The sequence below is a fragment of the Microtus pennsylvanicus genome, chromosome 17 (assembly GCF_037038515.1).
Source record: "Microtus pennsylvanicus isolate mMicPen1 chromosome 17, mMicPen1.hap1, whole genome shotgun sequence".
Taxonomy (NCBI): domain Eukaryota; kingdom Metazoa; phylum Chordata; class Mammalia; order Rodentia; family Cricetidae; genus Microtus; species Microtus pennsylvanicus.
Genome location: NC_134595.1, coordinates 36,853,628 through 36,867,954, shown reverse-complemented (window position 1 = coordinate 36,867,954; position 14,327 = coordinate 36,853,628). Strand labels below are relative to the sequence as shown.

General features: G+C 51.1%; 1 protein-coding gene across 21 annotated transcripts in view; it reads left to right on the top strand.

Annotated features, from left to right (window-relative positions):
• Tns1 (tensin 1) overlaps positions 1 to 10,935 on the top strand; it is a 222,161-nt gene extending 211,226 nt beyond the window's left edge. For all 21 annotated transcript variants that reach the window (XM_075951155.1, XM_075951154.1, XM_075951157.1 and 18 more), the window contains 7 exons: positions 346 to 438; positions 1,142 to 1,219; positions 2,715 to 2,786; positions 3,101 to 3,269; positions 4,031 to 4,099; positions 4,612 to 4,644; positions 6,378 to 10,935. In XM_075951155.1, the coding sequence (XP_075807270.1) occupies positions 346 to 438; positions 1,142 to 1,219; positions 2,715 to 2,786; positions 3,101 to 3,269; positions 4,031 to 4,099; positions 4,612 to 4,644; positions 6,378 to 6,522 (659 nt within the window). In that variant the 3' untranslated portion in view covers positions 6,523 to 10,935. The remainder of the gene's footprint in view (positions 1 to 345; positions 439 to 1,141; positions 1,220 to 2,714; positions 2,787 to 3,100; positions 3,270 to 4,030; positions 4,100 to 4,611; positions 4,645 to 6,377) is intronic.
• The last annotated feature ends 3,392 nt before the right edge of the window (positions 10,936 to 14,327 follow it).

Here is a 14,327-nt window from a genome sequence, read left to right as displayed (position 1 = left end):
TAAACAAATGTAACAAACACATCTTTACATAAAGTAATATTCTGCAACATAAACAGATGTAACAAACACATCTTTACATAGTTAAAGTAATATTCCGCAACATAAACAAATGTAACAAAAACATCTTTACATAAAGTACTATTTCGCAACATAAACAAATAGTTAAAGTACTATTCCACACAGAGGAATGAATGGTGATCCTCATCCACAGGACTCTGGCCACCTTGCCTCAGTAACCTTCTCTCCCATCTCACCCTATACACTGCAGAGGCCATGAGACAGTATTTGGGGGGGGGAGTGCTTTGACAATGAATGACCAATTCTGTTTCCTCTTTTCCCTTCCAGGAGACATGACCCATGAGCTGGTGAGGCACTTCCTGATAGAGACAGGCCCCAGAGGAGTCAAACTCAAGGGCTGTCCCAATGAACCAAACTTTGGTGAGCATCTTGGCTTGTCATTCTGATCTCCATCCTGGTCCTCAGGGGGTCTGGCTCAACTTATACCTATCTTACCGCTGCCAGTCCACCTGGGCGTGGCTTGGGCAGAAGGAAGGAACTGGGGCTGTTTTTATAAAGTTTTATTGAAACCTGGCCACACCTCCTGGTTACGTACTGTGCACCGTGGCTCCTCCACACTGCCGGGTCCCTTTTATTTGTCTTGCTCAGTTGAGGCCGACTGTCAGTACATTAAAATAACTGCGGTTAGGACGGCTGTCCTTGGCTGCCAATATGTGAAAGTCACTATCTAGCTGTCATGTCACTCTGGTGACACAGCAATCCTACACGGTGGCTGTCATTCTCCCCTTTTTGCCCATGAAGAATGTGTAAGTGCCACTCAAGTCCTCTAGATAAACGACAGAGCTGGGATCTTACGTCACCGTTCTCCTCCTGCACTGGTCTGATGGGGACATAGGGAGCATGGCTATCAAGGAAAGCAGTTAGGTCCCCTGGGAATTCTCAGTGTAGAGGGCAGGTTTTCAGTTCTGTCGGTGGAAGTGGTGATGAGGAAGCTGGGGGCTGGGATGTGGCTCGGGAACATGCGACAGATACTGGGAAGGTGTGGATGGATGGGGTGGGGTTCCCTGTGTCCCTTTTCCAGTCTCTCTCCGTCACTGTCTTGGTGTGCTGTCTCTCCCCGCAGGCTCCCTGTCTGCTCTGGTCTATCAGCACTCCGTCATCCCACTGGCCCTGCCCTGCAAACTGGTCATTCCAAGCCGAGGTAGGAAATACTCCCTCATGCTGTCTGCCCAGAATGGAGCCAGGGCGGAAGCAATACAGGGAACCCCTCCCCCATCTCTTACTTTTTTTTTTAAAGAGGAAATTAATTGCCCATTAATTACCAGATTATTCTCAAAAGTACTCTGGCTGTTTAAGAAATTTCACACTGAATTCTCAGAACAGGCCTTATTCTCAGAACGAGGACAGTCACACGAGGATTATATCCTGGTACATGAGAGAACTTCTGGTGTCAGGTGACCGTTTCTGTTCATCCAGTTTGACACACTGAATTATTAATTACCATTGGCCAACGTTATTAGCTTAAAGGTTCAAATGCAACTTCAATAACATTAGTAACCACACAATTTAGACACTAATTCAATGATATTTGTATGGAATTTACAAAATCGTTTGATGTTTATATCAGATAAACCGGCAGCTCTCAGAGCCCAGTGCTTAGAGTTGCCGCAGCCATCCTGGGAACTTGCTAAAAATGCAACTATTTTCAAATTTGTCAGAAATTCTGGGTCAGATACAGGCCTGGGGCTGCCTGCAGATCTCTGGCCTTAGCAATGCAGGAGGCTGAGCCAGGCGGATCACAGGTTCATGGCCTGCTCTGGCTACAGAGTGAGTTTAGGTCCCCTTGGGCAACACAGAGAACTCAGAATAAAAAGAAAAAAAGAAGCCTGGCAGTGGCGGCGCACACCTTTAATCCCAGCACTCGGGAGGCAGAGGCAGGCGGATCTCTGTGAGTTTGAGGCCAGCCTGGTCTACAGAGTGAGTTCCAGGACAGGCTCCAAAGCCACAGAGAAACCCTGTCTCAAAACAAAACAAAAAAGGAAAGAAGAGGAATGAAGATGTAGCCCCACGACAGAGCACCCCTGTACGTGTGAGATCCAAGGTGCAGGCTCCAGTGTCAGCACAGGGATGCAGGGATTCAGCACACCTGTGGACTATGCCCACTGTCTGTATCCTAGCACAGCTGTGTACCAGCATATAGGAACACCGACACAAACATCACTCAACTCTTCTTCCTCCTATTTTTCCTCCTCTTCTTCTTTCTGATATTCTTTTTAAGAGTTAGGGTTTTTTTTTTGTTTTGTTCTGTTTATTGATTGATTTTTGCTATGTAGACCAGGTAGTCCTTGAACTCACAATTCTCCTGCCTCGGCTTCTGAAGTGCTGGATTATAGGCACACACCACATTCCTATTTCTGACTGCATACTGACGTGGGTGCCGCCACTGTCGTCACCACCGTCCGTTCCGAGGTACTTAGCAGGTGCTGCAGTGGGGATCAAAGCCCAGTTCTTCTGGACTGTAGCACCTCACAGCAGTGTGCTGGGACCGGGGAGTCATTTTATATATGCAGTGCTGACTGCCAAGACCTGCTGTGAGAAGAGTATCCATTGCAGAAAAGCGTGTGCTTGCCTTTGGCCCAGCCAGACTCCTTTTAATTACTGTAGGGTTTTAATCTCTAATTGAATTTTTGTCTCAGACCCCACAGATGAATCAAAAGATAGCTCAGGCTCTGCCAACTCAACCACCGACCTGCTGAAGCAAGGAGCAGGTAAGTGTCACCCAAGATGGGACCGATGCCCAGGCCTACTTTCCCACCTCCTGCCCGGTCCCCTCCTGCAGGTGCAGCATGGAATTTTCTCCCAGATTTCATTTTTGTGTGCAGTGGTTTTGGCTCAAGGCTTGCCTGAAGTTTGTCATCACCTGCCTCTGAACAGTGGCACTGAGGGATTGCCCGCCACATACCCCAGCTCCCGTGGCTCCTGAGGGATTGCCCATTGCATACTCTAGCCCCCGTGGCTCCTGAGGGATTGCCTGCCATATACTCCAGCCCCTGTGACTCCTCCTTGGTTCCATTTCTTCCAGCTTGCAATGTGCTCTTCATCAATTCTGTGGATATGGAGTCACTCACCGGGCCACAGGCCATTTCCAAAGCCACGTCTGAGACTTTAGCTGCTGACCCCACACCAGCTGCCACCATTGTTCATTTCAAGGTCTCTGCCCAAGGAATCACACTGACTGACAATCAGAGAAAGTAAGCCTGCCTGCCCATCTTTTCCTCCAACCCTCATTTATCCACGTACACATGCTCTGACGATCCCTGTACCTATTGCCTGTTTGTGAGCTGTGCATCTAAAGTGAATCCATCCATTCATCCATCCTTCACCCATCCATCCACCCATCCATCCATCCTCCACCCATCCATCCACCCATCCATCCATCCTCCACCCATCCATCCACCCATCCATCCATCCTCCACCCATCCACCCACTTGTTCATCCATCTACCCACCCACCTAACCAACTATCCACCTATCCATTCAATCACCAACTTATCTACTCTTGCATCCATCCATGTATACATCTGTTCATTCACCAAACCATCCATACATTGTGCAAGCATGTATGCATCCCTCTATCCAATGTCATCCACTCATCTATCCATACTTCTTAAGAAGTGGCCTGCTTTGAGCATGTAGAATATTGATGAAGAAAGGTCCTTGATTTGAAGGGTAGAGGCTTTCACACGGTGAGCTCTGCTCTCAGCCCATTTCCTTCCTCTTCCACAGTTCCCCATTTATCATTTCTCAGTGCCAGTTCTATGGTGCACCTGTTTGTCCCTGTGTGGGGCTTAAGTCCTGGTATGAGGCTCTCAGGCCATCTTATTCATAAGGAGAGGCTTATGAACCCATGATATGCACAGTGATGGGAAGGTGGCCTGTCCTGCAGGTGGTGGCAGGTGTGAATAAGCAGTTACTCCCATGCTCACTCTGGCCCTCTGATATCTTTGCCACAGGCTCTTCTTTAGACGGCACTACCCCCTCAATACTGTCACCTTCTGTGACCTGGATCCACAAGAAAGAAAGTAAGTATCCTTTTTTTTTTCCAGAGTGAGGTTGGATATTTATTTAGTGGGTTTTGGAGGGGAAAAGGAGAAGGGAAGAAGAGCAGGGAGGGAGCGAGAGAGAGACAGAGAGAGAGACAGAGAGACACAGAAGCTGCCTCTCCAAGAGGGAGATGGAAAGGGAGAGCGAAAGTAAGTATCTTATAGGCTTTTCCTTCCTCTCCCCTGAAGTATGTGTGTGTTGTGTGCTGGTGTATTCTTGTCTCAGCCACAGCGATGGTTTGTCCTGTGCACTGAGAAGCATTATGTTTACAGCCACTCTAGTCTCCTCCCCAGACCTGCGGACCTTCCACAGACTTCATTCTGCTGTGTCTCCTCCCTACATGGGAGGTGGGCTGCAGTATACTCTCCATTCGGATTATCCTGTGTGTGATCTTAGGGATGTGTCTCCTGGAATGGGGTCTCCTCTGCCTTCCCCTGGCAGAGCTCCTGAAAGAGACACATTGGCTTACTGTAAGCATTTTTTTCCATAGGTGGATGAAGACAGAGGGAGGCGCCCCTGCTAAGTAAGTGTGGCTTCACCTGCACCGAGCTGGTTGACCCTTGAACTCTGTGGGGAAGTCAGGGACAGGGACAGGGACAGGCTCTAGGCCAGGGTCTGATGAGGGCCTGTATACCAAGGTCTTTGAGATCAGGATAAAGGGAATATGGCCCACATCTTGTTGCTAACAGAGACATGTGTCTAGGCATGGAGTTGGAAGGCTTTGTGTAAAGAAAGAATACTTAAAAATGGGCTTAAGTGACAGGTGCATTTTGGCTAGATAGAAATGGGTTTAGGGGTAGGGGAGGCAACCTCAGAGGAAAGGGTTGTGTGACTCTCAGACTGCAGGCTCCCATGGACAGGGTGGGTCTGTCAGTTGCGAACAGTTGCTGAAGGAAGAAATGGAGGCCACAAGTGTCTGGAGTGGGCCAAAGAGAGAGCACCTTGCTTGGGAATCAAATCCTTATCAACAGGGGACTCCAGAGGGGCTGTGTAGGAGGGAGGATGCCTCAGCCTTCTGTAACCTTCATAGGATCAAAAGGCACCTCACATTTTTGTGCCTCCTTATGCCACTGAATCTCTTCATGCTACTGCCAGACATCAGACAAACCAGAGTTTGCCGGTGGATCAGATGGCAACGTTCAGAGCAGGCCCAGTTGGCTGGGCCTCTGTCCTAGCGACACAGGGAGGGAGATAGGCCTGTGTGCTTCTATTCTGGGCACTCAGAGATGTCCTTTACCCTGCCTTGGTCACACATGCCATTCCACAGACACAGTCAACCTGGAAAGGGAAGTGCCCTGACTCATCCGGTCATTATCGCGGGCCTTCAGGTCCTACCACAGAGTAGAGAGAGTCAAGCTGTTTGACAAACAGGGCTCTGTGTTTGTGTGTGTGTGTGTGTGTGTGTGTGTGTGGTTTCTTCATCATGTGTGTGCTATGTGGATATGCATTTACTGTGTGTCTCTTGCGTAGGTGTGAACAGGGCATGTTTGTGTATGCGTGCACAGACACACACGGGCAGGCAGAGGCCAGCCTGGCTAATTTTAGCTGTGGGTGCCATGCATACCCGGCCGAGGGGTTTCCATCGGCATTTCCAGCTGTCCTGATTTCCCCATCTCGCTCTAATTAGCAACATGCCGGCTGGGAGGGGCCCTGAGCTCACATTCTGTTCCCTGCTCTCATACTTTTAACCCTGTTTTGCAGAGAGCGAGAGAATGCTGGGTCAGTCCCATTGGTGTTGGGGGAGCAGGGGACAGGTGTGGGGTTCCTTATCCCTCCTATTTTCAGGGCTTCCCAGCTCCCAGAGCTAGCTAGAAGTGTGTGTGTGTGTGTGTGTGTGTGTGTGTGAGAGAGAGAGAGAGAGAGAGAGAGAGAGAGAGAGAGAGTAGGGGAGATGGGGACCTGCTTATGTTTGTCCCTGACCACCTGGGAGATGTATCCCGTAGGGACCCTCAGACTGGGGTGGGGCTGAGAAAGAACCCAGGAAGCTTGGCTTGGTTTCTTTCTTGCACCCTTTCTAACCATCTTGTCACTTGTACCCAGCTCAGCTCCCGCCCCCTCTCCCTAGGGGAATGCCACCTTCCCTGAAACAAAGCAAACACTGTCCCAGGACTTGGCTTTAAGAGCTAGCCCCAGTTCTAGATGTTTGGAGAGGCATGGGGGGTGGGGAAGCCAGGCTGGCCCAAAGCAGGCTTTCCAGCCTGGGTTGCCCTCCAGAGCCTGGACTCCTTACCTAGGCCCCCTCTCTTACCCCTGTAGGCTCTTCGGCTTTGTGGCCCGGAAGCAGGGCAGCACCACGGACAACGCTTGCCACCTCTTCGCAGAGCTTGACCCTAACCAGCCTGCTTCTGCCATCGTCAACTTCGTCTCCAAGGTCATGCTAAGTGCTGGCCAGAAGAGATGAATCCTGGAGTCCTTGCCCAAGGCTGGGGCACTGGGGATAGGGCGTGTGGGAGAGGGGGCCTGTGAATCCTGACCACCTTAAATCCAGAAAGAAGACTTTTGGGTTGACTGTGGAGAAGGCAAGAAGGAAGTGCAACACCGGGGAGAGGGACTGGACGTGAATGGTGGAGGGGAGGGGAAAGGGAGGAGGAGAAAGCAAAGATGGAAGAGAAAAACTCAGAATCCCCTGTACAGATGGAAGCCACGCCTCCTAAAGCCTCTCTAGCTAGCTGGGGGCCCTGGCTCTCCTCTTCCTCTGAGAGAATTGAGCCCCCACAGGGAACACACAGGCCTCTTTTGGTGGTGGCGGGGGACCAGATTTCACAGAGCAGTGACAAAGCTTGCTCTCCCTACCCTCCTGCCTTGAGAGAAGAAGCTGAACCTACTTCTCTGGAGGTAAGGTTGCTAAACCCAGTGACCAGCGTGTGACATCAAGCGGTGACACTTTTTTATATTTTGCTCACCTGAGGCACCCATGGTCTGTGCTTGCTCTGACTTCTTGTTGCAGGGTGTAAAATGCGCCCCCTCTCCCTGTGCACTGATCACTGATCCATACCTGCCTCTATCCACTCGAATTACAAACAGCTCTGCTTGTCTGCGACCCTTGTGATACACACTGACCAAAGAAGGCTAGGGATATGGGGTGGCATGGACCAGGGCAGAGACAAGCTGTCTCCTGAAGGAGCATAGCCGAGTCCTCTCTCTGTTCCTACGACTGCCCTCTAGTGGCCCTGGGGCCCTCCAGCCTGTCCCCAGTAGCGACCCTGGTACAGAGGGCAAAGCCCACCTGCTGCATTAGCCTTGCTCTGTCTCCGAGACTGAAGCTGGGCTGGAGGAAGAAGCGATGCCCACGGTCTTGGGAAAGATAGCCGTTGGGGAAGGGTGGCATCTTTCCTTGGCTTGTGGAGAGTTGGACATTCGCACTGATAGTGTCTGGTGTCGGTTGGGCATGCGCACTGATGGTATCCAAAACTCTGCCTTATTCCCTTCTTACAGCCCGATTCCTGGGCCGGGAGCGCCAGCACTAGCTTTGTCCTTGCTCACCTGCTTCAGGCCTACTGGGGAACAGGAGCTGTGCCTTTCTGACCTACCCTGTCCTACATAGTCCTTATGTTGGCTTATCCCAGGAGCCTGCTCCCCAAAATCCTGCCCAGGGCACCTGGGAGGTCTGGAGCCCCCGTTTCCCTCTCTGTGTTTTGGGGTCTGACGGTTGCGGATCCCTTTCTGGCTGGGCTGCTCAGGGTGACATCAGAGCACCTCTGGGGATGCTGCTGGGGAACCACGTGGTCCTCCTACAATGCCAAAGTTTTCCTGTTCCCCTTCTGCCTCAGTCTCCCCAGCAGAACCATGTTGCCTGTGGGACAGAGGACAGAATGTATGAATTTAGGCCAAAGGTCCTATGGTCCATTTGTGGGGTTGGGAAGGCCCCTGTCACCACTCAGACCTTCATTTAAACCCAAGGAGGTCCCTAGAGGTGGTATTGTACTGATATATAAATATATATAATATATACATGAGACATACTGATAGAATCTGTAAGCTAATAAAAATATAAGAAAAGGTTAAAAAAAGAATAGGTAAATTGACAAGAAATATTTATTGTTTTTTCCCATATTGCTTTATTGCTCCTGGCCACAACCTGTTTCCTTTTCTTTCCTAATCTGTAAGTAGAGCCTGAACTGCAGGTGTCTTTATCCCAAACAGCTCAGGTCTGGCCTTGACCTTGACCTTGGTCTTGGCCTCCCTAGGCTCAGTCTGGGACTTGGAGGATAACACACTCTGGCTGCTTAGTTTTGGCAAGCAGTAGCCCAGCTGCCCGCATCCTGGATGTGAGGATGGCTGCATCCATCGCCCCAGGTCTGAGCCAGCATGTGTTTAGGATGCAGGTGTATGGCCGTGCTGTGTGCATTTCTTGGATTTTTCCCCCTCCGGGGAGCTTTGACTGTGTGGGTGTTGTTTAGAGGAGTTGGAGAGAAGAGTGGGGATCATGGGTAGAGGCCCCTTTGGGTCCCGCTTCCCAAAGAATAAATGGGCTTAGTGATCAAGGTCCTTCTAAAGTGTCCTTCCCTCTGAGATAGTCAACGCTAATGTCTCGATTACCACTTTCTTCATTCCTCAAATGAACCCCACTTCTTCCCAGGTTAGAAGAAAAATTTCCTCCTCCCCTTCTTTGTAAATACCCTCATCCTGCTGCACAGCCCGAGGAGGCTTCTCCCGGCTGGAATGTTCACGCGAGCCTTTGAGGAACATCAGAGCCTCTGCACCCTGCCTTAGGCCATCCCCCAGTCAGCCTCGAGTCTGGGGTCAACCTTCACACGAGGTGTCACCTTCTCAAGCCACGTGTGAGTCGTGTGAAGGACCAAGGTGGATGCTGGGAAGTGGATGCCTCCTTCCCAGCATGCCTGTAGAAGGAATGGCTTTTTTGGAAGGACGTCGGAGAAGGGGCCTCAGTTCTTACACTGGGAACCGCACTGTAGTCTGCCCTCTTCCTCACTGTGATTCTCACAGGTGGGTCTTGCCCATTCATGCACGCACACACAGGCGCACACACGCGCATACACACACAGACCACACGCACTCTCACCCCTTCATATGCAATCTATTCTTGCCAAAGATTTCCTTTAAATTAACACGAATGCTTCTTTACCCATCGTTTTTTATGAGTGATCTGTGTTGTTCTTCTGTGTAGTTGAGTCTGTATGTTAGCAGGGACAGTGCTGTCTGCTCTTAACCGTGAGTGAAGGAGGGGTAAGGAAGACGGACATGGCAGCCTGTGATGCCGTCAACGAGACCCCTCAGCTACAGCCCAGGTCCATACTGCCTCTGGCAACTCAGAAGATTGCTGAGGTTGGCCTGTGGCCTCAACCTCCCGGATTATCTGGAGGTGAGCTGACAGAGAGGGACACCGATTGAGCCAGGTTTGGGGGAAGGGAAGGCCCCCATAGTTCTGGGGGATAGGGGTGAAGAGCTGGGCTAGAATACAGTAGACAGGCGGCCCCTAAGGGAAGGCTGGGAAAAACTAATAATTGGATACTGAAATCTCTATTGTGCTACTGTGGACCCTGGCTCCCTTCTCCAGCTTTGTCTGAGGAACAAATTCACATTTGAGGTTTGGAACGGACGTTCCCTGGCAGCTTAGATAGTTTTGGACACGATTGCCAGAATTTCTGGTAAACCCTGGCTTTGGAGAGTCCCTGGAGATACCTGTCTCGTAGTGTAGGGAGGACACTGTGGCGGTGCGCCCCTCTAGAAAGGGGCTGTCAGGAGAGGGAGAGACCCTGCACCAGGCCTGAATAGGGATGAAACAGGTTCCTTGTGTTGTCTGGGAAATGCAGGAGAGACAAGTCAGTGAACAACATCCGTCCTGCTCTGGATTTCTTCTCCGTCCTACCTACCAGGGTTTCTGACTCTCTTTCCTCAGCTTCAGATCTTGGGGAGATCCATCCAAGGGAACCAGCCCTCTCTTGCCTCTATGCCTTGGGTCCTTGAAGAGCTTGGACCCAAAGCTAGGGCTACCTCTGCACATAGGCCTTGGCAGAAGATCTCGAGATGGGTGTTTCCGTGGTCAGTGGTGACAGGATGTATGTGCGTGTGTGTGCGCAAGTGCGTGTGTGTGTGCGTGGTTTGCTCTCTTTAGGGAGCTTCGAGTGGGAGGTGGAGGTGGTAGATGGAGGGATGTCAAGTTCAGTGCGACCCAGTAGTGAGAAGAACCAGGAGGTGAGGCCTGATGGTCCACGGATTAAGTAGTGTTTTAGTGCTGGCAATGGAGGGGATAGCCACATGGGATAAGGCTCTGCAGGCCTCTTCCTTGCTGTCTCCTGTCTCCTCAAAGGGCTGAAAAGTTGGAGGATCTCAGTTGGTTTCCATGCCTGGGCCCCTCACGGCAGCAAGGCCATGGGAGTGCGACACACTCATGCGTCTCCTCGTCAGTATTCACAACCCAGTCCTCCCTGTGAACCCACATCTGGCTCGTATGTGTGTGAGCATGTTGGGGTGTGCATATGGTATCTCCCCATTTTCTTTCTTCCCTTCTTTCATTCAAAACAAATGTAAGAAGTTCCTTATATACTGTTATCTCAACCCTGCCCCCCAGGCCCTCTTCTGGGAGACCCATACCCAGAGTCCATCTTCTGCCCCCCACCCCAGCCCTCCGCTCCCCACCCCCTACCCCCAGCCCTCTGCTGTGTATTTATAGATGGAAATATACTTTATATTTTGTATCATTGTGCCTATAGCCTCTGCCACCTTGTATAAACCCTGTTGTATGGCAAGTGTTCTGGATATGAATGTATTACACAAAAGCTACCCCCTCTGTACAGCCGCTTGTCTCTTACAATCATTGTATGGCTTTATAAATGATACCGTGAAACACAAACCCGGGCTGTGGTCTAGCTGTGTTTGGGTTTGACTGGGTCTTCACTGGGCAAGAGGGGTGTTTCCTGAGCACCAGAGGTGAGGGTCTTCAGTGATGCTTCTGGGAGCCCAAGCAGTGGCCCCCACCCCTCATCCTGTTCATCCGAACTGTTATTCGTCTGGACTCCCAGCTGAAAAGAAGTTCAAAGAATAAAACAAGGAGTTGATTGACCAGGGTGGCTGTGGAGCACAGGCAGAGCTGGGTCCGGGAGCTCAAACGGCCAAAACAGGAACTTTGTCCCCATCTTGTCCAGGTGTGAGGCCCCTCCAGGCTTTCATCCGCCAGCTTGACCATTCCCCTGAGAAGGGAGCTTTCTTCTCAGGATGCTCTAAGCCAGAACCTACACAAATCCTCATTGGCTCTGAGAGAGCCTGCTTGAGCTTGGAACTCTGGGCGACACAAATGCCTTAGGGGCCTTCTGAAACCATAGGATGGCGGATGGGCCATCCTGGAGGGCTGTGGCTTCTGAGAGGAGTGAGCAGAAGCCACCAGGTGGGACACCTGTAGCCCACTGGTACTGTGTGAGCTCACTGAAGTCAGGAATTGTGGGTGGTGCTCCCCAGATGTACTGAGCACCGTGGGCATGGAGAGCTTCTTGGAGGAGAAAAGCTTCCTGGCACCCAGCTCTCTGCTCCATGGAGCTGTCTGCAGTCCTGACCAGAAGCTCAGTCAGCTGATCTGAGCAAGCATGGCCACCTTCAGTGCAGCCCAGTGGTGGGGCTTTGGGGGCAGCCTTGACACACTTGTGGGTGCTGAAACTTCTTGACACTTTTCAACATGACTGAGGACCCCAGAGAGCTTTTGTACAGACTCATTATACCTTTTGATTTTTACACAGTAGAAGTTAAAACAGAACACTTCAGAAATACAGATCCACGTATATAATAATACTAAAATGACATACTGAGTGTGGAAATGAAAAACATTTTTTAAAGTAAGCATCAGGTAGTGTTGTTTGGCATGGTTTGAAGGTCTATCACTCCTTCCGCTGTGACAGGTCCTTGGAAGAGACTGTCTTTTTGGGGAAAAAAGAACGAACAAAAAGACCAATAGTGGCCTAACAACATGGTGAAATGGTTCTGACCTCCCAGTTCCTGAGGAGGGTTTCAGGGACCCCAGGCTCCCTGACCATTCTCTGAACACCAATTATCTACAAGAGACACAGCCCTCCGGAGAGGCAGCGCCTAGCTGGTGGGGACGTAGTGCGCCTGTATTCCTGTTGCCTGCCAAGTGTCCTGTCCCACATCCTGAGGGATGCACCAGGAAACCAGGGCTCTGGGAGTTGCCCTGTCTTCTCTGAAAGGGTTGGAGCCTGAACCAGCAGACACAGAAGGGAATTTTCTCAGTCAAGCAGGTGTACCTGTCTTCATGCCCATCCCACAGATGAAAAGACTGAGGCTCACGGGGTGAGGCATGATGCTGGGGTAAGTGGCAGAGCCAGGCTGTAGACCTTCCCTCTAGGTCCTTCCTAGCTCAGGCCTCTCTAGGAGAGACTAGCTCTGGTGAGTAATGGGCACAGCTCAGGTCATCCTGGTGTGACAGGCAGGTGGTCAGGGTGGCTTCCCAGAGAGAAAACAGGGCTTTTGGGCTTGGAATGGAGGAGGTCAAAAGGCCATCCTGTGCTGCCACCCAGAAGCCCAGGAATGTGATGACCCTGAGTCCCTGAGGTCCGAGACTTCCTTGGGGTCCAGGAACTCTGACTACGGGGCAGGGGTTGGTCAGAGGCTAGTTCTGGAAGCCACTAAGAAGGCCACCAAAGAGAGGGCAGAGGGCAAAGGGGTGGGACTGGGCACAGAGGCAAAGAGTGCATCCCTCCTCTCTCCTCATGCCCAGTTCTCAGGTTAACTGAATCCTGATGGGGCCCCACCCTAGGGTCCTAGGTTGTCAGTCTCAAGTGGTCATGGACAGTGTATCCTATCTCTAGCTGGATTCTTCAAAGAATGAGATGGATAGGCAACAAGGGGAAGATAAGGAGGTCCATGTGCTATATAGAAATAACGATTTAAGTGGGAAGCTAGAAACAGAGGCAGCAGGACACTGTCAACTGAGAGAGGCTGGCAGTATCCAAGCTCTGAGACTTCAGCAGGCTTTGGGGTGCCCAGCAGAGAGGATGCAGGTGGTAATAGCCCTGTGCTTTTGATAGATGGGCTTTGGGGTATCAGCCCTGAGATGGCCAGCAAGCATTATAGCTTGAAAACTCTCAGAGGGCCTCGCAATGCCAGGCCGGAGCAGTCCCATGCATTCCGTGTGTTTGTTGTGCACGGATATGCTACCCAGGGGCCAGCAAGAATGGCAGATCTCCAGGCTGGGGTTACAGATCTCTGGAATAGGTCTTGGAGGTTAGAAGCAGTTGCAGGGATGAAGGATTTTCTTTCTGTAGCCAAAGTACAGAGTCTTGGGATTCTGAGGCAGGAAAGAGGCTTCCTGCAGCCCCTGGAATAGTCCTGGGGGCTTCTTTGAAGGAGCCCCTTCTGAAGCCAGAAGAGGAGGGAGGGCAGGATGAGAACCCAGAAGAAGACTGGAGAAACTTTCCACTGACCACTCACAGCCTGGGGACAAACCTGGGTATTAGGATTGTTTTCTATATATCTCCTCTACACAGAGCCCAGGAACTCTGAAGACCTTTGCTCTGGGGAGGGGGGTAGGGAGTGCAGCAGGTAGGGTCCCCTTGCACTGCTGTGTCAGACAAATGTCTATATTCTGTCAATTATATTTTAAATAAACTCTGGTTGGCCAGTAGCCAGGCAGGAAGCAGAGGCGGGTCAATGAGAACAGGAGAATTCTGGGAAAAAGGAAGCTCCTTGCGCAGTTGTGAGCCTGACACAGAAGAAGCAAGATGTGATTGTCCCATTGAAAAAGGTACCAGGCCATGTGTGCTGTGTCTCCACATAGACATAAACTTTCCTGTCCCTTCCCATCAGTTGTCCTAGGATCCATTCTTCCGTCACCCTGAGAGTTCCAGGGCTTCTGCCACAGATGCTGGGGATGGGCTGGTTAGCAGGGCGGTGCTGTGAAAGGGCTCGGAGGTCAGGGCATGATGCACAGATGTGTGGGTACGGGCAAGCCTATATGCAGATGGGTTTTGTGTCAACTTGACACAAACTAGAGGTGTCTATGAAGAGGGAGCATCAGTTGAGGAACTTCCGCCAGCAGACTGGCCTGTGGCAAGTCTTTGTGGGATTTTCTTGCTTAATGATTGATGGGGAAGAGCACAGACCATTGTGGGTGGTCCTGTCCCTGAGCAGCTTGTCCTGGGTTGCATAAAAAGCCAAGCTAAGCGAGTCAGGGAAAGCAAAGCAGTAAGCAGCACTCCTCCATGGCCCCTGCTTCAGTTCCTGCTTTCAGGTTCCTCC